The 23,854-nt window shown below is 35.7% G+C and overlaps 3 protein-coding genes across 4 annotated transcripts; 2 read left to right on the top strand and 1 right to left on the bottom strand.

Moving 5' to 3' along the window:
- The first annotated feature begins 212 nt into the window (after window positions 1-212).
- LOC132792627 (peptidyl-prolyl cis-trans isomerase) lies at window positions 213-967 on the top strand. Its single transcript, XM_060802062.1, has 2 exons — window positions 213-320; window positions 394-967. Exon 2 carries the CDS (start codon window positions 432-434, stop codon window positions 924-926), a length of 495 nt encoding a protein of 164 aa, XP_060658045.1. The 5' UTR covers window positions 213-320; window positions 394-431; the 3' UTR covers window positions 927-967.
- A 3,162-nt stretch (window positions 968-4,129) lies between these two features.
- LOC132788165 (angiopoietin-related protein 7-like) lies at window positions 4,130-5,499 on the bottom strand. Its single transcript, XM_060795497.1, has 2 exons — window positions 5,396-5,499; window positions 4,130-5,326 (listed from the first exon to the last, which is right to left on the bottom strand). The coding sequence occupies exons 1-2, from the start codon at window positions 5,474-5,476 to the stop codon at window positions 4,130-4,132; spliced, it is 1,278 nt and encodes a 425-aa protein (XP_060651480.1). The 5' UTR covers window positions 5,477-5,499.
- A 9,347-nt stretch (window positions 5,500-14,846) lies between these two features.
- LOC132794366 (protein charybde) lies at window positions 14,847-23,840 on the top strand. 2 transcript variants are annotated; one of them, XM_060804772.1, is made up of 4 exons: window positions 14,847-16,200; window positions 20,838-21,498; window positions 21,574-21,684; window positions 21,779-23,840. In XM_060804772.1, the coding sequence occupies exons 1-4, from the start codon at window positions 16,125-16,127 to the stop codon at window positions 21,855-21,857; spliced, it is 927 nt and encodes a 308-aa protein (XP_060660755.1). In that variant the 5' UTR covers window positions 14,847-16,124; the 3' UTR covers window positions 21,858-23,840. The 2 variants fall into 2 exon arrangements, with proteins under 2 accessions (XP_060660755.1, XP_060660756.1); XM_060804773.1 differs by lacking the exon at window positions 14,847-16,200 and adding an exon at window positions 18,713-18,839.
- Window positions 23,841-23,854: the final 14 nt, after the last annotated feature.

Genomic DNA, 23,854 nt, shown 5'->3' with positions numbered 1-23,854 from the left:
CTAATAACTCTTTTATGAGAACCCAAAGTCAGTAGTTGCAAACATGTACTCAGACTGGCACGCCACTGTACACTTATCATATGAAACGTTTTCCGCTCTCGTATAAATACCACATAACTGTAAGTAATGTTACTCCACTTCACTCCCATCCATATCTTACAATCTACTCGTATGTCTATTGAACCGGCTAGTTTAAATTTGAGTAGGCCTTGACTTATCTACTATTAAATTTGATGTTGCTGCACTCAACAGTGTTCATCATTACAGCTTAGGCTTTGAACTTGAACGTCACATAAAAAATTTGTTCCTTTTTTTTATCGGTAATCAAACTTATTTTATTTATTTATTTATTTATTTTTTTTTTGATTTACTATTTTTACTATTTAATTGCAGAGCTGGCTTTCCTCCGCACTTTTTGCAACGAAGTGAAAATGACTTTACCTCGTGTGTATTTTGACATCAACGCCGGTGGCGAGAAGCTGGGGCGCATCGTCATGGAGCTGCGTTCCGATGTGGTGCCCAAGACAGCGGAGAATTTCCGTGCGCTGTGCACCGGAGAGAAGGGCTATGGCTACAAGGGGTCGCCATTCCATCGGGTCATACCAAATTTCATGTGTCAAGGCGGTGATTTCACCAATCAAAATGGCACAGGTGGAAAATCGATCTATGGCAATAAGTTTCCCGATGAAAACTTCCAGCTAAAACACACCGGACCAGGCACATTGTCGATGGCGAATGCTGGACCAAATACGAATGGATCGCAGTTCTTTATATGCACTGAGAAGACCGAATGGTTGGACAATAAACATGTTGTATTTGGCAAGGTAGTTGAGGGCATGGATATCATACGCAAGGTGGAAACGTTGGGCTCCAATTCGGGCAAGACATCAAAAAAGATTGTTATTGAGGACTGTGGTGACATGTGAAGGAAATGAGCATGAAATAAAAGATCAAATAAGCATTGAAATGTCACACTTCTTAACATCCTATTCTAGTCTTTGTTTAGTTATTGGCACTGTGGGCAAAAAGTAAGGTGAATTTTCAATTTAAACTTCGCGGACCTAACAATACGACCTAATTCTTTTTTTTCTTAAGTTGGCAAGACTGTTGATGACATCTGGGCCAAATTTCATATGAATGTCATTATCAGAAATATATTTACGCTTGTGTTTTCCAAGCGACCAAGAGTGCATTTTTCGATTTTTTACAATGTCTGAATGAGAAGTGCCATCAAATTTTGTTTGCCGAATAAAATTTCGGCTGCGGAAACGTTGAGGATGTTGCGGAAGACCTTTGGTGATTCTACCATGTCACAAAAAAATGTTTTTAAGTGGTACAAAGACTTCAAAGAGGGTCGAGAACGTGTCGATGACTTGGAGCGCTCCGGACGACCATCGACGTCAACAGATGACCAACACGTCAATGAAGCGGAGGCAAAAATTGTCGGTTGACTATTAGAGACCTTACTGATATGATCGGAATATCAAAAAGATCTGTGAAAACCATTTTGAAAGACCATTTGGGCCTACGAAAAGTTAAATCTCGTTAGGTACTAAAAACGACCAATTTCTGTACACGTTTTTCTTGAACATTTCGCCAAAAATTCGAGGCATATCGTTCCACAACCACCGTTTTCGCCTGATTTGGCTCCGTGTGACTTCTGACTATTCCCAAAACTGAAGAGACCACTTCGGGGAACGCGTTTCGAGTCGATTGAGGAGATAAAAGCTAAATCGAAGAAGGCACTGATTGCTATACCGAAAAGGGCATGTTTCGAGGATAGGAAAAAAGTGTGCATAAGTGTATTTTATCGGGATGGGATTACTTTGAAGGGCATGATATTGATTTAGAAGAATAAATAAAGATTTTTCATTTTACAAACAAATTCACCTTACTTTTTGCCCACAGTAGTACTTTTATTAGAATTAATTTTAAAATTCATCGATGGTCATCGATTTTCGATGTCAGAAGATGCTGTTAAAGCGTTCAAAAACCATGTTTTGGAGGTGCCTCAATCAAAGTGGAAAAAGTGCTTCAACAATTGGTTTGAGCGCATTTTTTATAAATATTCGCATTTTCATTATTAGGCCAGAAATATAAATAGCTACCCTCGTATTAAAAAAAAGTGTTTGTTGAAAAGTGTTTAAAATGAGCATAACTGAGTACATGCGAGTTTTTTTTGGTTTTTGTTTCTTAATTAGACCAATTAGTTTTTTTTTTTTGTTATATTTTGTATAAGATTAAGTTAATAAATATTCAAAGAATAAACACAATAAATTTGGGCTCATTTACTTTACTAATAACTTTTTTTTGCGAACCCAAATCAGTAGTTGCAAACATGTACTCAGACTTGCACGTCACTGTATCACATATCACATATAAGTAATAAAATTAATTTAAGAGGAAATACAAATTTTTAGAATAAAACTAAATTTAAAGCATTCACATATTTTAAAACTTTTAAAAAATCCTTTTAAATAATGCCAATAATATAAACAATTTACAATGTTATTTAAGGTTTATTTATATCTTTAAAATTCCCATTATTACAAGTATAATTATTTTAAATAATTGAGATAGTCTGATCGTTATTTTATAATTTTAATTTGGTGATACATTTTATTGGTACATATCTTATGAAAAAAACGTATGTATAAAATGTATTGGGTCCATTACTTAATTCGTGTGGTTTGCTAAGAGATGGCGCCGCATGATTATTCTACTATCGTTTCAATACTCCAGACATGCGTTGAAAAACTATTGTTATTGTGCATCTGTTTCAATATATGTCAACAACAATATTTTTGATACACTCAAATATGTCGAAATTTGGGCCTGGAAAAGTGTTTTTGCTGGAAGTTTTTCTTCATTACTTCAATATGAAGAAATCTGCTGCCAAAAGTCATCTTATTTTGGTGAAAGTTTATGGTGAACATTCTCTAACTGAGCGAATGTGCCAAAAGTGGTTCGCAGGATTTAAAAGTAGCGATTTTGACTTGGAAGACGCAGCCATTTGGTGGGATCAGAAAGGTGTGCTGTATTATGAGTTGATCAAATCGGGTGAAACTATTAATAGAGAACGCTACCGAACACAGCTAATCCATTTGAAAAGAGCAATATCCGAAAAACGCCCGGAATATGCGACAAGGCACGATGCAATTATTTTCCATCATGACAAAGCACGGTCCCATGTTGTCATTCCGGTTAAAAAACTATTTGGAATACAATGGATGGGAAATGTTACCCCACCCGCCTTATAGCCCATACCTTGCCCCCTCTGATTATAAATTTTTCGGTCGATGCAGAACGTCCTCACTGGAATACGGTTCACATCAAAACAGGGTATCAGAAATTGGCTTGATTCGTTCTTGGCCGTAAAGCCGGTGCAGTTCTTTTAAGATGGAATCCACAAATTGCTAGAAAGATGGGTAAAATTCATAGCTTCAGATGGCTTCAGATACTTTGAATAATACTATTGTACATGTTTTTCTTAAATAAACGTTCAAAGTTTGAAAAAAAACCCGCAAGAATTATGTTAAAGACCTAATATTATATATTGATATAGTACTGCTTTCAAAATATACTATAATGTACTAAACATACCAGATTGTTAGCCAAACCGTAATAAAAACACCTTTTTAAATTACTTTAATATAAATACGAAATTTTGGAATAGAACAAAGTTGTTGGCAATAAAATATTTAATATATATATTTAATAATAAGTTGACTTACTTTTAAGTATTTGCACCTCTACTGAAATCATTTAGAGACTTACAACTTGCTACATTAAAACATAAAATACAATAAAAACAGATCTATTTCTATTCAATAAATAAATCGATGCATTAAATAGTCGATCGTTTTATTATTCAGAACGCAATTTCTTAATGCACCAATTATATACAAATGATTACACAATTGAGTCAAATATTCTAATTTCAGCTCGTCAGTTACTCACTTCTTCATCGTTTCTTTGGGCGAATTAGCATCTTAGCTTCCTTAAGTATGATTCTATTTTTCTCAAACCAAAATAGATTTGGCCCATATGGTGCATTTAAATGACTGCATAAGCAAAAACCAAAATCAATAATTATGTGTATTCCATCAAAAATAACAATTTTGAATATTTACCAATTATAACAATGCGTATACCACCAGCCACTTTTGTACAATTTCGCACAGTTGTCTTTTAAATGCGTATCGTTGTCGCGATCGAATGTTGTGAATTTCTCATCCTCGCAGGTTCTCATCGAATTCTTATTAATAGTTCCACTGAATTTACCCAAACTCAGTTTATATCCACTGTCTTCATCAGATATTTTGATGTCGTCATATCGAGCATTAAAAACACTTCCATTCACAGCAACCAAATGTATATAAAGTTCGAATCGCTGCAAACTCGTGATACGATGTATTTTCTCTAGTCCGAGGAAGAAATCGCTCTTATAAGAACCGAAACCTTTGCGATACGTTGCCCAATCCCTATTGAAACTCTCATTTCCCCCAACTCGTTGTTGTATTACAATCCATCCAGGTCCAGCTAACTGACTATCGCATAAAACATCGAAGAAACCTATGCCAGAAACATTGAGTTTATGAACATCTGAATCTCCGAAAGGGATGCAAGAAGTGGGTCTTAACTTATCAAGTTCAGATTGACATAACTGATTTTCTTTCACTTTATCTATTAGCTTAGTTTGACTATCTTTGAATTGCAATTCAATTTTTTTCTGTCGTTCACTGATATTTTCTGATTTCCTGTTCAATGTATCAATTTCAGATTGGCATAACTGAATATCTTTATCTTGCTTTATTAATTTAGATTTACTCTTCTCTAATTTCAACTCAAGTGTTTTCTGATGTTCAGTATTATTTTGAATATTCTCACTAAATCTCTTTATTTTTTCATCTTTTTCAATTAAGCTAGAATTAAGATTTTTGAATTGAAGTTCGCAATTTTCTAAGTTGGTGGATTTATCTGTTAATTGTCCTTCTAATTTAAGAATAATATTTTGTTTTGAATTAATTTCAGATTGTAATTTCTCAACTTTATTTTGACTCAATTGCAAATCGTTTTCCCCTTTAAGTAGTTTGTTTTTATACTTATCTAATAGAGCTTCGTCCTTCATGAATTTTTCATGAATTCTTACAATTTCATGATACTTTTCTATAAGATTAGAATTCAATTCATTTAACTTCTTTTCCTTAATTTCACTGTCTTCTAACTCATTTCGAACTTGCCTAAAATAATCAAGCAATGGTTTCACAGTCTTATAGTTATGCAAGCGGCACTGTTCTTCCATATTTCGGTCCGATTCGCACGTCTGATAAGAAGAAAATGTAAACATTCTTATCACTCAATGTCGTACACTGCTTTATGTAACTATTCTCACCTCTTCGAAGGCAGCTATGGTCACAAAGAATATTTCAAGTACTATTAAGAAAAGAACTGTTTTGATTTTTATTTTGCACATTTTGAATATTTCGACTGCTCGCGGACAAGATGAATTTGAAACTAAAAGTTTCATTTAAATCGACGAAGAATATAGCTCGGAGTGCTGTATGATTTTGGAATTATCACGTGATCAACGGATGTGGGTTCAGCTCAAAAGTCCATAGCGGAAGTGAAGGCGTCTGTCTAAGAGAGGCTTCTTGATAATGAAACTAGAAGTGGCGAGAGCTTTTGAGTGATCCAATTAGCCGAATTTTGATTATACTTAAAACTTTACTTTAATACTTTACATATGTATCACATATCACATATATTATATATGTACATAAAAAACTTGAACATTGCTGATTGAATTAGTTATATTTAAAATTCGTTATTTAAATAATAAAAAATTTTTATAGAAATTGATGAAGAAAGCTTTTAAAATAAGTAATAAAATAAATTCACATATTTTAATTCTTTTAATAAATGCTTTTATAAAATGACAATAATATAAACAATTTACCATGTTATTTAAGGTTTATTTATATCTTTAAAATTATTATTATTACAAGTATAATGATTTTAAATAATTGAGATAGTCCTATCATTTATTTATAATTTTAATTTGATGATACGATTTATTAGTACATATCTTATGAAAAAAAAACGTATGTATAAAATGTAATATTTGTATTTATTTTTGCATTTATGTATTTTGTGTTATTATTATTTTTTATTTATACTTATTTATTTATTATTAAAATAAACTTAATTTTATTGCTTATATTTACATTCATATAAAAGAAACATTTATCGGACATACAAAAAATTTATAAAAATTCACTGTTGCAATAAACACAAATTTAATAAAGTCTTAACATTAAATTACAGTCGATTTAATAAAGACAATTTATGTTAAATTTAGGCATATAAAAATATGTACATATATATTTACATATGTTTGACAATGTCTTGGGAAATAGGCTGAGATTATCATGCGAAAAAAGCGCCGCCTAAATTTCGCGACTTTTGCAAACATTTTCCTATAGACACGTATAATATATTTAAATGCGGGGTTTGTCAGGAGGTCGTTTTTTTTGTTTTGTTTGGTTTTGGTTATTTTTTTCGGTTTACTTTTTTTTGGTGTGGCCAAATATTAAAATAAATTTGTAATTCAAAAGAGCGTGCAATAAATTTCGACACCCCGCCAAAAGCAAAAGGAGGAAAATATAAATAGGTTGACGCTGTGCGGTTAGCCAGGAAGGGGGAGAGTTTGAAGAGGGTGGGGTGGGGGGGTTGAGAAAAGAGAGGTGGAGGAGATTTTGCTGATGTGTGCTTGTCGTTGGCATGGCAAAGTACTTGAAGAATTACACACAATGCATGCATTATTCATGCTTACTTCAGAATTTGCGTTACAAAGTAAAAAATGTTGTAAGGACACTTCTGCCTAGCAGGCACACCAAAGTCTATGTGTGTGGGTGTGTGTGTGTGAGTGTATTTTCGTGACAGCGAAAAACACGAATAAGGAAGTGTGAATGAAAGTCCGACTAAAGAAAAGTGCAGCATAGTCAAGAAAACCCGCTGATAGATTCGAATTTTTCCGCGCTCTTTCTCTCCCTCTCTCTCTCTCTCTCTCTTTCTTCTTCTCTCTTGTGGCATGCAAATTGCCGCAACAACAAATGTACATAATCATGTCAAATGTCAGCCAGCGACGGTCACCGACTGTGGCAGGCATTTCAATTGGCATCGCGGCCAAATGCCAAAGCAAATTTAAGCAACTTCGAGATGGGGAGAAGAGAAGGAGAGAAAGCGCCGAAGAATTGTGGTTAAATTGATGAGACCATCAAATATTGACAATTGCATATCTAATTCGCTTTGAAGGACTCCAACTCCAACTCCAATTCTGATTCCGATTCCGATTCCGACAAGTACCTTCTGCTCTTGGCATAAATCAACAGCTAGCACATCAAGGACTTTGTCTTACAATCTATCCCAACTATCCCCTGAGATCTGACATCTCCACGTCAGACATTTCCACTTAGCGAGCGGGGAGTTCTCTTCGCCCCTGACAGCTTTAAGTAGCTGTATGCGTTAAAGACATTTTCACTGAAGATATCTAGGCAAGAGATTTATAGAGAAGCATTGCAAAATTGCCAGAAATTTAAGCAAGTAAGAAAGCTAAAGTCGAGTGAACTCGACTGTGAGATACCCGCTACCCATTTTTAATAAAGGCAAAATATTGCGGTATTATTTTCAAAATATACCGAAAATACTAAAAATGCTAAAATATACCAAATGGTATGTTTGGTATATCGATATAGTACACTATTCAAAATATACCATAGACGGCACAATGGACCAGATCGCCGGCCAAAGCAACTAAGAGCCCTAGTAAGTAGGCGTTTTTGCCCATACAAAAGTATTTCTTTAATAACTTCCACAAATTTTCGAATTCAAATTTTCAGGAATCATAACTACTATAGTAATTATTGTATATACCAAAATTCGCAACTCTAGCTTTAAAATTACGCTTGTTGTTCGATTTTTATGATTTTCGGGGGCGGAAGTGGGCGTGGCAAAAATTTGAAACAAACTTGATCTGCGTGCAAACATAACAAATGCTGTCGAAAAAAAATTATAGCTCTATCTCTTATAGTCTCTGAGATGTAGGTGTTCATACGGACAGACGGACAGACACACAGACGGACATGGCTAGATCGTCTCGGCTGTTGACGCTGATCAAGAATATATATACTTTATAGGGTCGGAGATGCCTCCTTCTACCTGTTACATACATTTTCTGCCGGCACAAAGTTATAATATATCGATATATATATATTGATATTATAGTAAGTTAGTATCTAAAGAAAAGTTAGGAAAAATTTATCCTACAATATTTATTATTACCATTAAATTATAATACAAGCGAGTGGTTTTGTTTGACTAATTTACAAACAAAATCATAACAATTTAAAAAGCTTAAAAAAAACATTATGTAAACGCCAAAAAAAATATCCCAATCAACACATTCAGTATTCATTAATCATTAATCATAAAAAAATTTCTCAAGTAAATAGTTTAATAGTTTACAGAAATGTTAAATGTAAACTAAAGCAAACAAATGTGTAAATTCGGCAATTTATTTTACATTATTGATTTTTGTGAAGATATTTCTAATACTTTTTAAATAAGCTTAGCTATAATTTAAAGTGAAATTGAATAAAGGCAAAATCAAAAAGTGACAAATAATAAAATGTACTTTTAAGGTACTTTAAAAATTATAACTAGAAATGGGTCTAATGTTGTTTCCTTAGTTTTAATTATTTTCTAATTCCAAGGAACCTTCAAATATTTGTAAGTAATGAAGAAGACTAAATCTCTCTTTGCGCTTCAATTATTCAAACAACTACCAACATTGTTTTTGGGCTTAAATATACTTAGCGAATGCCGAATACTGTCGCAGTGCGCCGACATTAAGTATACGCATATTTGAACGCACTTTAATAACGTATACGCCCAGTTGAGTACGCTTGACTTTTGCCTAGTTTTTCTCGCCGATTTTTGAGAGAAACTTTAAGGAAAAGGCATTGCAAACGGAACCCTACAAAATTGAACTGAATTCCCAAGTCTTATCAAACCGCACACGCTCCCATCATCAACAGCAGCACGAACAGCAACAACAGCAACAACAACAAGGACAACAACGTTGTGGTCCTGTGAAGAGCAAAAAAAAAAACTTACTACATCATAAACTAGAAACATGTGGGAAATGGCCGGGTTTAGTGTGTGCAGTCGATGGGCTGGATGTGAATGTTGTAGATGAGGATGTGAATGTGAATGTGTGGATGTGGAAGTGGATGTGGGTTCGGTGGAAATTATGTTGATAACCTCACATGATCCTGACATTAGAGCTGCTGCTGCTGTTTCTACTACTTCTCTCTCTCTCTCTCTCTCTCTCGCTCTCCCTCCTCTCTCTCTCTCTCCCTCTCCACTCTGAGCTGCGGTTGCCCATGAGATGGAAATGTGCACGTACTGGCTTAAGTATATTTAAGCATATGGAGAGAATCAAGTGAAAATCAATAAAAAACCAAACACGTCTACACAAATCACATGAAAATCGATGTGGGTGGGCAAAACATCGAAGGGGGGTGAAGGGAAGGGAAGCAACGATTCCGTTGTAACCGAAACTTAAAGGATTGCGACTTGTACTGGCCCCTTGCCACCACTCTCCCCCCTCCCCCCCTTCTCTTCCTCTCTCTCGCACTTGCCCCAGCCCCAGCTACGCTTCTAGTTGTTGCTGTTGTCGTTGTTGTTGTTGTTTTATTGGTAAAACGTGCAACGCATTATAAAGCATCCAATACGAAATTCGAGTTAGCGCCAGCACAACGAACGCCAAATACACTTTCTTTCGTATAGAATATGTCGGGAAATATTTGGTATTCGAGTTTATAGTGTGACCATTTCAGTATTGACAGATACTAGATAAATACTAGATACAATAAGGTATCACTTTGGTGAACTGAGACTGTGTAAGCTTTTCTACGTCTGGTCACACTTATTTTTTTAGCTCTCTCTCTCTTGAAGTGTGCGTTCTCTCGATTTTTATTATAGAAAAGCTCTGATGTTATCTATATAAAAATTTACGTTCTATATTGTAGATTACAATTAACTACACTAACTAAATTAATTAATTATTAATATATGATTATTATAATTATTATTATTTATTTTTTTTACATATTTATGCGTGTTTGTTTTAGTATAACAATCTATAGCTTATAAATAATGATGCATTTAATTTTATAAATTACTGAAGTGACTTTTTATAACTATTTTTCCTTTCTCCTACTAAAAATATATATGACGATGTAACGTTTGTCATTACTTAACAAATTATTTTAGTCTAATTTTATTTTATGTACATATTTTATATAATTATAACTTAAATAGATTTATTATATATATATACGTATATATATAATATATGTATACACATATGTATATATATATTTTTTTTTAACATTGTATACTACAACAATTTAAATTTAAACCCAAAATTATTTAAAAACTTAAAGCTATGAGTATCATATTTTTTATAAATTTTTAACTTTTAAGATTTTCCGAAAAATTAACAAAATTTCTCTATTAATTTTTGACTTCATATATGTAAAACTTAATAATAAATCTCGATTTTATTGCAATTTTCTAAGCTCTAGCGAGATTTCATTTTTTAAATATTTCAATTAGAAATATATAAATTTCAAATCTAACTAAATTTATCGCCAATCGCCTGATTAAAATCTACATTTTTCTAACAAAGATACAAAAATAAAAAATAATTGTGCTAACAATAAATTATATAAAATTATTCAAAGAAAAATAAATTGTCTCATCTTGAAAGTATGAAAGAATTCAGTAGTTGACACAATGAGTGCTGCATTCGTAACACCCTTTGTTAGGGTATTATTACAGCAGTAGCCGCGTTGGGGCACTTCACAAAGGCGCATTAAGTGGTCCATTCGCTGGGCTCGTTCAATCGAATCCTTCGCTGCTTCTTCGCCCAGAAATGAGAGTACCTCCATCTGCAAGAAGAGCTGACTTCCCTCTCACTCACACCCCCTCTCACTCTCTCCCGCACTCTGCATGCGAGTAGTTTCGAATTTTGATTTCTTTGCTGTTTTTTCACGCTTAGCTGTTGCTGTGGAAAGGATTGGACCGATAGCTTAAGTGCCTTGGCCAAACAAACGCAGCTTTTAGCGGAATTTACTTCAGTGTGGGATTCTCCTTTGATGTTAACCCCAGCTACTCTCCGCCCCGTCCCTGCCACGCCCCCCAAACTGGCCCACTTTGAAGTGCATTTGTGTGTATTAGCCGAGGAGTCGGAAAACGTGTTCGCAATGTTATCAAAAACTTTTGCTTTCATAAGTTGAACACAAAGCAGCCGCATCAAAAGTTCACAATAAGCAGTAAACAGTCAGCCACCGTCTTTACACTTTAACACTCGTAATCCCCATTTCAATCCAGTATTCTGTTTACTCTTTACCGCTTACCAACGTGCAACATCTTGCACTTGCGCTGAATTTCAAAGCAGCCAGGTGGAAGTTGTTTCGCATGCTTTATGCATATTTAAAATCGCACATTTGTTCAGATATCAACTTGATATTCAATGCATTTTGAAGCTACATTTAATAATAACCAAAATAAAAAATGTACAATTAAATAAAGTATTAGAAAATCCTTTAAAAACTGGCATACAAAATAACGAAAGTTTTGTATAAATTGCACAATTAAATAAAGTATTAGAAAATATCATTTAATATTTTATTTAATTGTACATTTTATTGAAATTTGTTTTTTTTTTTGTACGACGTATTTTTTATACCCGCTACCCATAGGGTAGAAGGGTATTATAACTTTGTGCCGGCAGGAAATGTATGTAACAGGTAGAAGGAGGCATCTCCGACCCTATAAAGTATATATATTTTTGATCAGCGTCAACAGCCGAGACGATATAGCCATGTCCGTCTGTCCGTCTGTGTGTCTGTCCGTCTGTCCGTCTGTCCGTATGAAACACTGGATCTCAGAGACTATAAGAGATAGAGCTATAATTTTTTTTCGACAGCATTTGTTATGTTTGCACGCAGATCAAGTTTGTTTCAAATTTTTGCCACGCCCACTTCCGCCCCCGCAAATCAAAAAAATCGAATAACAAGCGTAAATTTAAAGCTAGAGTTGCCAATTAACTAATAACTATAGTAGTTATGATTCCTGAAAATTTGGTTGCGATCAGATAAAAATTGTCGAAGTTATTAAAGAAATACTTTTGTATGGGCAAACACGCCTACTTACTAGGGGTCTTAGTTGCTTTGGCTGACAATCTGGTATATTGTGCTGTCTATGGTATATTTTGAATACGGTACTATGTCGATATACCAATTATACCATTCGGTATATTTTTAGTATTTTTGCAGTATATTTGGTATATTTTGAGAAAATACCGCAAAATATATTTCTTTTATTCAAAATGGGTAGCGGGTATCTCACAGTCGAGTACACTCGACTGTAGCTTTCTTACTTGTTTTTTTTTTAATTTTCTAGCATACAAACTAATTCTTTATTTACTTGTATATTTTAGGCTAGAAAATCATTAAAAATACACAAACAAAACGTATTTAAAAAAATTTCATAAAAAATTCTTAATTTTTTAAACACGAAATTAAAAATAAATAATGAATTTATGTACGTGCACATTAAATTCTATTTATAATCGAAAGATTTAGTTTTTAGAAAAAATATTATAAATAAAAAAACAACTTCAAAAAAATATTATACTTTATAATAATAATTGTCTGTATACAATTTTTATTAGTTTGAAAAAAATGAAAACCTACAAAAAAAGTAAAATGTAATTAAGGTATTGGAAAATAAATAAAATAAATGTTGACTAATAATAGTAAAAAAAAAAATTATAGCAGATAATATTGGCTAAGAAATTGAAATATTAAAATTCTTAAAAAAAAATGAATACAAAATGGAAATAAAGTGAACATTTCATATTTAAATTGTAATATTGAAAAAGTGTTTGGCTTTAAAAAATGATTACCACTTTAATTTTTTTTACATATTTAGGAAAACATAAACGACAGAATGTAGTGTACGTGGAATTATTTGACAAATTCAATCATCAAATGACAAATAAATAAACAAATGGCATAGTTAATTATTAAATTAACAGTCAAGATGAACATTTTAATGAGCAAGTAATCTGAATAATAATCTTGGACTTATCGCAGTACCGCTGGCGCCATCTATCATGCACTAGCAGTTAAGCTGCTGCGTTTGCACTTTCGTAGGTATTTGCATGTGTAGATATTTGTATGTGTGTTTCTTTTATAACTGTTACAAACATACATATATGTATATATGTCACTACACACATACTTTTACAACATATATTCTAGTCGTACATGCTCACTTGAAACATTTTTGCAGTAGTTTAAAGCTGCTTGTCTTTTTCATTTACTGCCGCTTCCGCTGTTGCTTCAAATATAGAGAGTTGACTATAGTTTTGCTGTGCGGCAGCGGGAATAGGAAGAAGTAAAAGTGGAGTGGGAAGGATGGCGCAAAAAAAAAACGTAGATTAAAACGCTGCTCGGCTCGAGCGCAGGAGCTGTCACTGTTTTAACGATTCATCTTAATACACAAATAAAAAATGGCGCCAATGCCGTTGGCCAGTCATTGTAATCCTCCGCCCCACTCCCCCTCCACCCATCACACTCCTTCATACACTCACTAACACACACACATACACGGAAATACGCCGCGCCAGCTTCCCACTCTTCCTCTTTCCACTCTCATTCGCTGTCTCCTTTTGGCGTGACTATTTGTCAGCGTTGCCAAGATGTTGAGCTGCAGGCGAATGTTTGGAGTGGGAAGGGGAAAGAGAGAGAGGGGCGACGGATCAGCGCAGCGCAAAGTTCTGCCACAAAAACTTGTCGCTTTGCTGCTTCTTTTACTTCTACTGCTTCGCTGTGTGTCTGTTCTAAGTGTGGTGTGTAGGCGGTGGATGGAGAGGGGGGTTGGGGGCTTACACATGTCAGTTAATGCTGAAAAAATGTTTACACAACACAATTGCCACGTCAACAGGGCGATGCTGGGGAGGGAGGTGGCACAGCGTGTGGCAGCACACAGATGCCAAAAGTTTTAAAGGGCAGCACCCGCCCCATGATAACCTCCCACTCCACCCAGCATTCGCGCAATGCAGCAAAACGTCGAAGAGGATAAAAGTCAGCAATGTGCAATTAATCAAATACATGATTTATATTTCGGATTTAACCTCAATACGCGCGGCCAAAGCTGTCAACTTGACACAAATCGTTGTTGTTCTTTGATTCACTTCCCATTAGAAATCGCCATTTCAAACACTGCCAAACCGATCTTGTTAGCAACTTTAACATACTCCAATTGGAATTATGTGCCAACTCAGCTGATTAGTGAAAATAAAGTAAGTGAGTACTTTGCATTTTCACTCGAGGACTGAGCTAAGCTGTGATGCTCTTGAGTGAGTTTGATGCACTTCGCAAGAGTCATTCTTTGGCGCTCTTAAACTTAAGAGTAATTGAGTAAAAGAGCGATGTTGAGTGCGCCGCAGCCCAACAGCTGATGTTGCGGCATGGAAACATATGTTTGCCACACAAAACGTGTGCAGCAAACCGAAAAAAAGCCACTCAAAACCCGCTAGGCGCAACTGAGAGAGAGAGAGAGAACGAGAGCGGCGAGCCTCTCTCTATATATCGCTGGCCAATTCACGGCCAAGGGGAAAAGTCACTCACTCGTTGGCAGAGCAGTGCGTCGCAGCAGCAGCGCTGCCGTGCCGGAAAATTGCTATAAAAGCGGACGCGCACACAGCCGGCCGGATAGTAGCTTTGGAAAACTGCTCCGCCACACAGAAGTTGCCGCCCAAGCTCCTCTCAACAAACAACACACACCGTCAGCCGTTTTTTAGCCGTTTGTTGTGTCGTCCATCTTCCTCCAACTTCGCTTAATTTTGTTTGTAGTTGTTTGTCGCACACAGCTGACAACAACACCGCAACATACTCGCTCACTCACCCACACACACAGACATACGCACACAAACGCAGAGAGCGAAATAAAAGCAAGAGAGCAAGAGCGATAGAGAGAGAGAACAGCTGTGTGAGCTATCGAATTGCCTTGCCCTGAGTTTGCCTTCAGTTGAGTTGAGTTGAGTTGGGTTGAGTTGAGTCGAGTCGAGTGTTGAGAGTGTTGAGTGCAGTTTGATTCTTATTGAGCGGAGGGCCCAACGTCAATTGCGGCTGAGCTTGTGTCGTTCAGTCAAGCAGCGGCCGCCGCACGCAACACAGCAGCTCCACTCGAATACGCACGGAGACGGAACGACGCTAGCAGCAGCATTAGCCATTACACACATTCACACTCACTCACTTACATACAGAAATACCAACACATCTTTGTAGTACTTTAATTAAATTCGCAACAACTACAACTACACAAAAACTTTCAAGTGCTGTGCGTAATTTTAAAGAGCAAAAGAAAAAGAAAAAAAGGAACACACACATAGAAAGAGAGAGAGCAAACACGAAGCGGGCGGCAGTTTCGGCTTTTTTTAGAATGTATTAAAACAAATTTAAATGTTTAACTAGAATAACAAATTTAGTTGTTGATACTTTTTGCAATTATTTGTTAAACGAGAGGAGAACACAACAACATTAAAAGGAGACACGGCGAGAGGAGGAGGACAAAGCTTCAGTCAGAAAATTGTGTGCCGTAAAAATCAACAAAAGTAATAAAACAAAAAATAAAAATAATACATAATAAAAACGTGAAATAATCAAATGCAAGCAGAGTAATAAATTAATAAATAAAACACACTCACAACACACGTACACACAAAAATCAAATCAAATTCTTGTGATTAAAGTGCATTTCTAATACATATATACATAGTTATATACACAAACATACACACACAGAGCAACACATATGCAACTATCCATAAAACGCAACGAAAAATCAACATCAACCGTAAAGCAAAGCTAAGAAATAATCCCAATCAAAAAACCGCTGCACAAAAACAACCCACAACAATTTCCAATTGGAGAAAGACGAGTGAGATAATTCCAATTTGATTTACTGCGCTCTCCGTCCGCGCTATGAAGATGGAAGTGCTCTCAGTACAAAATCATATTCAGGGACAATTTGGTGTCATTGGTACAACAAAAGTAAAAGGTGAGTTAACAAATATCATTTATTAAACGAAGTTTATTTTTTTTTTAATCTCCTATTATTCTGCTGTGCTTAAACATGATATTCAACAAATTTCACAGTGTGCTTAAAATTATTTGATATCTCAAATGTTGAGCCGTGGGGGGAAAAATTATAAAATTGTGCAAATTGTTTCAACTTTTATATTTTAACAAAAATAAAATTGTTGAAATTGTTGTTAATCAGTTGAAATTAACGAAGCGTCTTTTTTTATTTTTTCTTATATTTTAATTCTTTAAAAGAGAAAATGTTTTCCTCTAAAAAAGTTTGAATCCAGTTTACAATTTGAATAAAAGTAAATTAATCCATAAGTTGAAGATCAAAATCTTCGTAAAAAATTAAAAATTATAATTCCTAAATATTTTTTGTATTAAATCTGCAGTACAAATTTAAATTAACAATATAAACAAAATTTATACGTGCCATTAAATTTGTGAAAGGGTTCAGTAAATAAATTAAAATATTGCTATTCTCCAATTACACTTAAAAATTGATAATTTAAACTGAAATTAAAAAAATATTATAATTACAAAAGGAATTAAAAATTCTTACAGAATTCTTTCTTTTCGTAAATTTTGAGATGTTAAAAGCTAACCTTTCTAAATTTTTCCGCTCCTTTTTCATCAGTTCATCAATAAAATTGTTCATTTCATTTAAATTCCAAGAGTATTTTTAGGGAACATATAAAAAAAATTACCTCTTTATCAGCCAAACGTGACGTAAAAGCTTTGATTTCTCTATTAAAATACCCATTCATTAAACATTATAGATGTGTTCTTTTATTGAAGCATATTTCGAAACATTTGCAGTACACATTTTTAATATTTAATGTTCTTCGAAGAATCTTCACCCCAAAAATTATTTTTATTGCCGCTTTTTAATTCAATTAATTTTATGGCGTATGGTAACATTTTTTTGATGTTTTCAACAAATTTTTTTCGACACTAAAAATGTAGAAATTACCATAACGAAGCGTAAAATCTATATAGGTTTTGTAATTATACCACGCAGTCGTTAGATAGAGGGAGGGTATAATCATTTTTTATGAAAATTGAAAAGTTGTTATTTCAATGCATTTAATTTAATAGAAAAATTGAATAATAAAAAGAATAATGTGTGAACGTAAAATATTCTGAAGAAAATATAATCCGCTTATAATAAATTAGAGAAAAAAAGTTGTTTCTAAAATTTTTTATTTCAATAAAAAAAACATGTATAAATAGTAAAAAGCTTTTTATTTAATTGATTAAAAGATATTTTTTGCAATGCTGTTCCTTAGAGATATAATGTTGAAATTAGATATCTGCAGATATACTATAGTGTTGTCAGTTGATTGATGGTGATTGAGGGATTTTATCAATCAGTAAAAGATTTGCAAGGAAAATATGAAAGGAACAGGATATGCCAAGCATATCTTAGGGTTGTACAGGATTCATTTCTCTTCTTTTGTTGCCATTTTTTTTTTTGGTTTTGGTTTTTTTTTATGGGGGGATTGAAGCACACGAAATTTGGTTTATGCATTTTTGTGCCTCCCTTAGAAGCATATCCTGTTGTCCTTGTTGCTGCTGCTGCTGTTGTTGTTGTTGTTGTGTGTCTGACTGTCGGATTATGCAACATCCTGTTAATCCCTGTCACTTTAAACTTGGCCAAGGCGCACAGTCGTGCAAATTAGACACGGACACGTACACCAAGCTGGGGCATGAGTTAACCCCTCCTCGGGGGTTGGGGATGAAGAGGGGGAGGAGGCGACATGTAAACCGACCGAAAATTCGAAATCACCTAAAGGCAAAAGGATGGCAGGGAGCAGCAGCTTTATGTTGACGACGACGACATGCAACAACATGTCGTTGTGTGTGCACAGGCACAGACACAGACACATGCACAGACATGCATATGCATGCAAAAACATGCTCGTATGCACACCTTGCTTGCTTTGCTTGCTTGCTGCCAACCGGCAGACCTCAAAAGCTCTTTCGCTCTCTCGCACTCGTTGTTGCAGTCGTCACTTGTCTCTTTCACTCTTCTATTCCAGTAATGTGTGTATTTGCAGTCAATTTAATTTCATGACTGACTGAGCGCATGCAATTTTATTTTCGAAGGACACACACATGTACATATGCATGTGTGCAGTGTGTGTGAGTGTGTGTCTAGTCATGCATATTCATGTGTGGTATTCAAACTTGGAAATCTAGAACCCGAATAATGTTGTTTAATAAATTACTTAATTTCCTTAGTTTGTGCAACGGTTATTTGCATATCAAATAAACTGTCAAAAACAAGCAAAAATAATCCTGTATTCAAACTGAAACATTTCAATTTATCGAGATTTAAATCCATTGCAGCTGCTTTCGATAAGCTTGCTTCACTTCTCTATTTCAAATTACAATCGATACACATATATTTATCGCTAGATATTTTAAATACGGCGTGTATGGTCACACTGATCGCCAATTTATGCAGTATTTGTAAAAAGCGCGTGTTGTTTGTATCATAACACACGCACATATTCACATTATTACTTTTGCACGGAATATGGATATAACTTTGGGTGTGAGGGAGCCTTCGATGAGGATTCAGCGCCTGCGAAACGAATTCAATCCAAGGTAAACATCAATCACATTCAATCAACCTTTTGGTCAGTTCTCCACAATTCAAACTCAAGGCCACACGCACACACACATTAGACGCATAATGCAAAAGTAGCCCTTTACTGCTCGCACTCCCCCACTGTACCGGCAAATACTGTTTGAAAGATGAATACGACGGTTCTGGGCATGGTTTTCTGCAATAACAACAAACTGTGCAAACAAAGCTTTGACATAAGCAGCGGCCATAGCTGCATATGCAGTACATGCATTTGTATGTGTCAGTATGCGTGATGCTGTTGCTAGGCTGTTTTTGTTGTTATTGCCGAATGCATAAAACAGACAGTCGCAAATGTCGCGTGATGTGCCTGCTTGTTGGCAAAGGTGGGTAAAAGAAAAAGGCGGGGGAGACGTACGTTCTGTGTGGTTCTCTAACAGAATCAAAATTATATATGTGTGTGTGAGTGTAATTAAATGTGTGTGCGCTCGTTTGTCTGTTTCCTTTTCGCTTTCGCTTTTGACTTTACACAAACCCTTTTCATGCGGCACTTGACTAAATTCAATAGCCAGCACACATTCAAACACATACACAACTATATACACAAGCGTACATTGCGAGAGAACGAGCGAGAGAGCCGCAAACATGTGTCGTTAATTTCTTAATTACGCGGGTGTGCACAGTACCCAAAGTGCGAGTGAGAGAGACAGCGTAAAATATCCATTCAGCCAGTGTTATGGAATGGGCAGGTCGTTTCTGCCTGTGTGTTAGTGTGTGCGTGCTCAAAGATGGGAAGTGTATGTGAATGGTGGGGGAGGGAGGGAGGCTTGGGCTTCAAGAGTTTCAGCGCTAATTACATGACATCGTCGAGTCAAGCCAAGTAGTTAATTTGTGCATGGGACAACAGTAAGAAATTTAACGTTTTTTTTTATTTACATACTACATACACCTTGAACAAACACACTCTTAACAGATGCATGTGCCTATATATGTATGTATCCATGCAAGCATACATATGTTTTATGTGTGTAAACACTGGGCAACGCACGACAGTGGTTGCAAATAGGTTGAATATTCTGTAAATGTTTTCGACATAAGCATGTGCAGCATGTGTGTTGCATATGCGTGTACTTGTTTGTAACACTGTGAATTGTACAGTTAAATTACAATTTCAAAGTAGTTCACAAAAAGAAAAAATATAATATTTGCATGCATTTTATGCGAACAATTGACCACTGTGCGGCTGCTGCGCTCGGCTCAGCCTCAGTTTCATTCCCCTCTACGACTCCCTCTACGTCTGGGCTTTTGTATTTGTATGCTTGAGTATTAAAATAACAGCAAAAGAAATAAAAACTGTGCAGCCAAAGGCAAACGACAAAGAAGACACATAAAGCAAGAGATGGACTGTTGTATGAGTAGAGGGAGGCGTGGGGCCGCAACGGCAAACTGCACAGCAAGGCAAATGAGTGCTGAAAGAAACTGCTGACTAACAAACGAGCGAAAGAGACGGCGCAATCGTCAGCTGGAAACGTTGAGGCCTCTGCCACATGAAGCGAAAAGAAGAGAAGGCAGGGGACGCAACACATTACCTAATGGCTGGTTGACTGCTTGCTGTGCGGGGGGCTAGAGAAGATGGCCGGGGGTCTGCTTAAGCGAACGGCTGATTTTCCAGCTGTTGTTGCCAGGTGATTTCGTGCTGCCCCGCTGCCCCCTGGAAGTCATTGAGTCAGTTGTTGTTGTTGGCGAGCCTGCGCTTTGTGCTGAGTGTAAATTCGAGCTTGCGCAAGCTCGCTCGCTCTCTCTCTCGCTTGCTTACTTGCACTCTCCGGCTATCGAGAGAACATAAGTGGGAGAGTACGAGTTTTGCCGGTGGCAAAGCAGACATCAGCTGTTTTTTTTTTTTATACTCTGCGGTTTTTGTGGCTTTATTTCATCTGCAGCCGGTCGTTGTTTTTTGTTCCTCGTTTGTCTTTTGTTGGTGACTTGAAAACTCATGCAACTCTTTTGTATAATTGCAGACTGGACGAGTCCGCTGACTGCACCAGCACCGTTAACGGCTTCAGCAACGGGCGTCGCAGCTACTGCGCCGCCAACATCAGCAGTAGCAGCAGCTGCTGCAGCCGAGGTGAACGTGGCTGACGTGGATATTGGTGACGTTGATGTTGTGGATGGACATCCAGCATCGGTGCTGCACATGCGTCAGCATCAACATTACGCGCTCAATCCGACGCGACCTCGCCTCTCTTCCTCGGCATCAACATCATCGACAACATCCTCAGGAGCAGCGGTATCGACGGCCAAGCCTCCAGCTTCGCCACTGGCCTTTGATGGGGTCAGCAGCGCTGCCGCCTATATGTCGAATGTATTGCAGGCAGCTCCGCCGGCGCCGCCACCCACGCTGCCCGCCTCCCCAATGCAGTCGACGGCGGCGTCGCGCTTCGGCGCCATTGACAATCTGGACGATGTAAATCCAGGCGCTGTGCAGGAGCTTTCGCAGCGACTGCAGACAAAACTGCGCGATGCAAAGAGTCGCCATCTCGCTTGCACCGAGGTGACGCTGCCTAACGATCTCACCCAACGCATTGCAGCCGAAATAATACGCATGTCGGAGCGAGAGCCGTGCGGAGAGCGAGCTTGCACTATTTTCATTGAGTTCGAGAGCGAGCCAGACAACGCTAGGTGAGTGCGAAAGCTCAACGATCCCATTAAGCAAAGCTTTAGCTAACTCCCCTTCCTTCCTCGTTCGCTTTACAGGCGCATTGCTTCGTTCAAGGTTGATCCGGACACTGTGTCCATTTTCGAGCTTTATTTGACGCTGAAGCAGGACAAAAGCGGCTGGACCTCGCTACTGCCTCAGTTTATCAAGTGAGTGTGACAGAGACGTCTAGATGGGCACAATCATTGGCATTGTTAGCATTGATAACTAACTGTAATATTTTGTGTTGTCTTCCTATCACAGAAATCTTACACGCAGCAATACGATTATGATCAGTCCCGATTTCACCTTGACCAAGAATAAGCTTTACTCGTCCGAGTAGAAATACAGAACAGCTAACAAACGAACATATGAGGCATGCAGATGGAAGGCGTGGACGTGGGGGCGTGTGAGCGCTGCTTTAACTCATTACACAATCCCTCCGAATAAAATGATGATTAAGAAGAACACTCAACGAAGAAGCATAAAGATGAAGAGCAGCTGTAAACTTTTGGTGAGCTTTCACGTCGGCGTCTGCTACGTATTCATACAAAATAAAACAAAAACAAACCCATAAAGAGGCAAACTTTGGACCACAATTCAACTACTCCAGCAAAAAAAAAAAAAACAAACAAATAACAAAACAACTACAACTACAACTACAACAACCAACAACAATTATGTATTTTGAGACCTAAAGAAAAAGGGGAAAAACAAAACAAAAACAACAAACAAATCAACTGCAGTTGCAGGCAACTCAAAACTCTTATTGGACTGACTTTTTGGCTTATAAAAAAAGAAACTTTTGAAAAAAAACAAAAACTAAACTAAAAACAAATATTGAAAATATTATAAACAAAATTTCACTCAGTGAACGGTTGCCGGTTATCCGTTATTTTTTTTTTAACAAAACACAAAAATGCAAAGAGCATAAGAAAAAGAAAAATATGAGAAAACCAGCGAAAAATGTAAGAGGAAAAAAACAAAAGAGTATTAATCGAAATAAGCTATGTATGAGTATGTATGTGTATATCGAAAGAAATACAAGATACACTTACGGAATACGGATATGGATAACGGATACGGATACAACAAATTCTCTATAATGTGGTAGTTGATATATATATGCATACATGTAAGTGTATGTATGTTTTTCTTCGCGATCTTATTAGGCTATAAAAGCTCTTTATATATATACCTACATATATTGATAAATATATATATATATGAGGAATCAAACAATAAGCAAAGCAAGAGTAGAACCGAGAAGTTAAAGAAGAAGAGTTGCAAAGGAAAAAATTATATATATAAAACAAAAGAAATAAAAAACAAAGTTGATGTGATATTATATAATAATTATGAATATTAAAAGAAAACACACACACACACACACACACCACACCACACACACTCAAACAACACACATACATAAATACTTAAAAATTGATTTCGTATTACCCACAAGTCTCAAACAAAAAAATGTAAGCAAGAAAAGGAGAGAATTACCTTATAACTAAGTTCTGTTCCCATATTTGATGATTTTCTATATCTATAATATTATCATAATCAATGTATTCTCTTTAATTTTGCCACCTACCCAAATATTTCTTTCTTGTGCAGAGTTCCAAACTCTGTTTCTATATAGATATATACAATATATATATATGAAATATTTATAATAATTGATGTGTTTCTAGCTTAAGATTTTAATATTAAAAGAAAACAAAAAAAGAAAAAAACCACAAACAAAACAACAAACAACAACAGAGAATTCAATGTGTGTAGCTGTGTATTTAAATGTAGATTAAAAAACAACAACAAATAAGGAAACCTAACAATTGGCATACATTAATCAATAACAATATGCATACATATAAATAATGTTTAATACAGTGAGGCAGCTAATTGTATTTTTGAGTAAAGAAAAAAACAAAACGAAAAGAAACAAAAGAAAAAGAATTGAAAGAATTGGGCAACTGTTTGGAAAAAATCTATAAAGTCATCTGTGTTAATAAATTTTAAAATAATTTATAGCGTAGATTAACTAACAACAAAAACAAATTTAAAATTAAAAAACAAATTATTAAAGAAAGAACAAGAAGAGGCAAAAAAGAAGAAAAAAGAACCGTTGTACAATTTTGATAGCGCTGCAAAATATTTCAAGAATTCAATCGAAAGCTACAAGTATTTCACACACGCATTTAAGCTAGACTTTAATTAATAATTTATACACACACACAAATACAGACACAAACAAAACAATCCCCCCTACAAAAAGATCTCGAAAAATACAAAAAAAAAAAAAAAAATAATAAAGTAAAATAAAGCTTCGGCTAGCAC

The sequence above is a fragment of the Drosophila nasuta genome, chromosome 3 (assembly GCF_023558535.2).
Source record: "Drosophila nasuta strain 15112-1781.00 chromosome 3, ASM2355853v1, whole genome shotgun sequence".
Taxonomy (NCBI): domain Eukaryota; kingdom Metazoa; phylum Arthropoda; class Insecta; order Diptera; family Drosophilidae; genus Drosophila; species Drosophila nasuta.
The sequence above is the reverse complement of the archived record's forward strand: the minus strand, read 5'-3'. Positions and strand labels throughout refer to the sequence as shown.

Coding starts and splice junctions, on each gene's coding strand:
- LOC132794366 (XM_060804772.1), top strand. CDS start 16,125: ATGAAGATGGAAGTGCTCTCAGTACAAAATCATATTCAGGGACAATTT. Junction 16,201..20,837: donor TGGTACAACAAAAGTAAAAG/GTGAGTTAACAA, acceptor GTATAATTGCAG/ACTGGACGAGTCCGCTGACT. Junction 21,685..21,778: donor CTACTGCCTCAGTTTATCAA/GTGAGTGTGACA, acceptor TTCCTATCACAG/AAATCTTACACGCAGCAATA.
- LOC132792627 (XM_060802062.1), top strand. CDS start 432: ATGACTTTACCTCGTGTGTATTTTGACATCAACGCCGGTGGCGAGAAG.
- LOC132788165 (XM_060795497.1), bottom strand. CDS start 5,476: ATGTGCAAAATAAAAATCAAAACAGTTCTTTTCTTAATAGTACTTGAA. Junction 5,327..5,395: donor CCATAGCTGCCTTCGAAGAG/GTGAGAATAGTT, acceptor TCTTCTTATCAG/ACGTGCGAATCGGACCGAAA.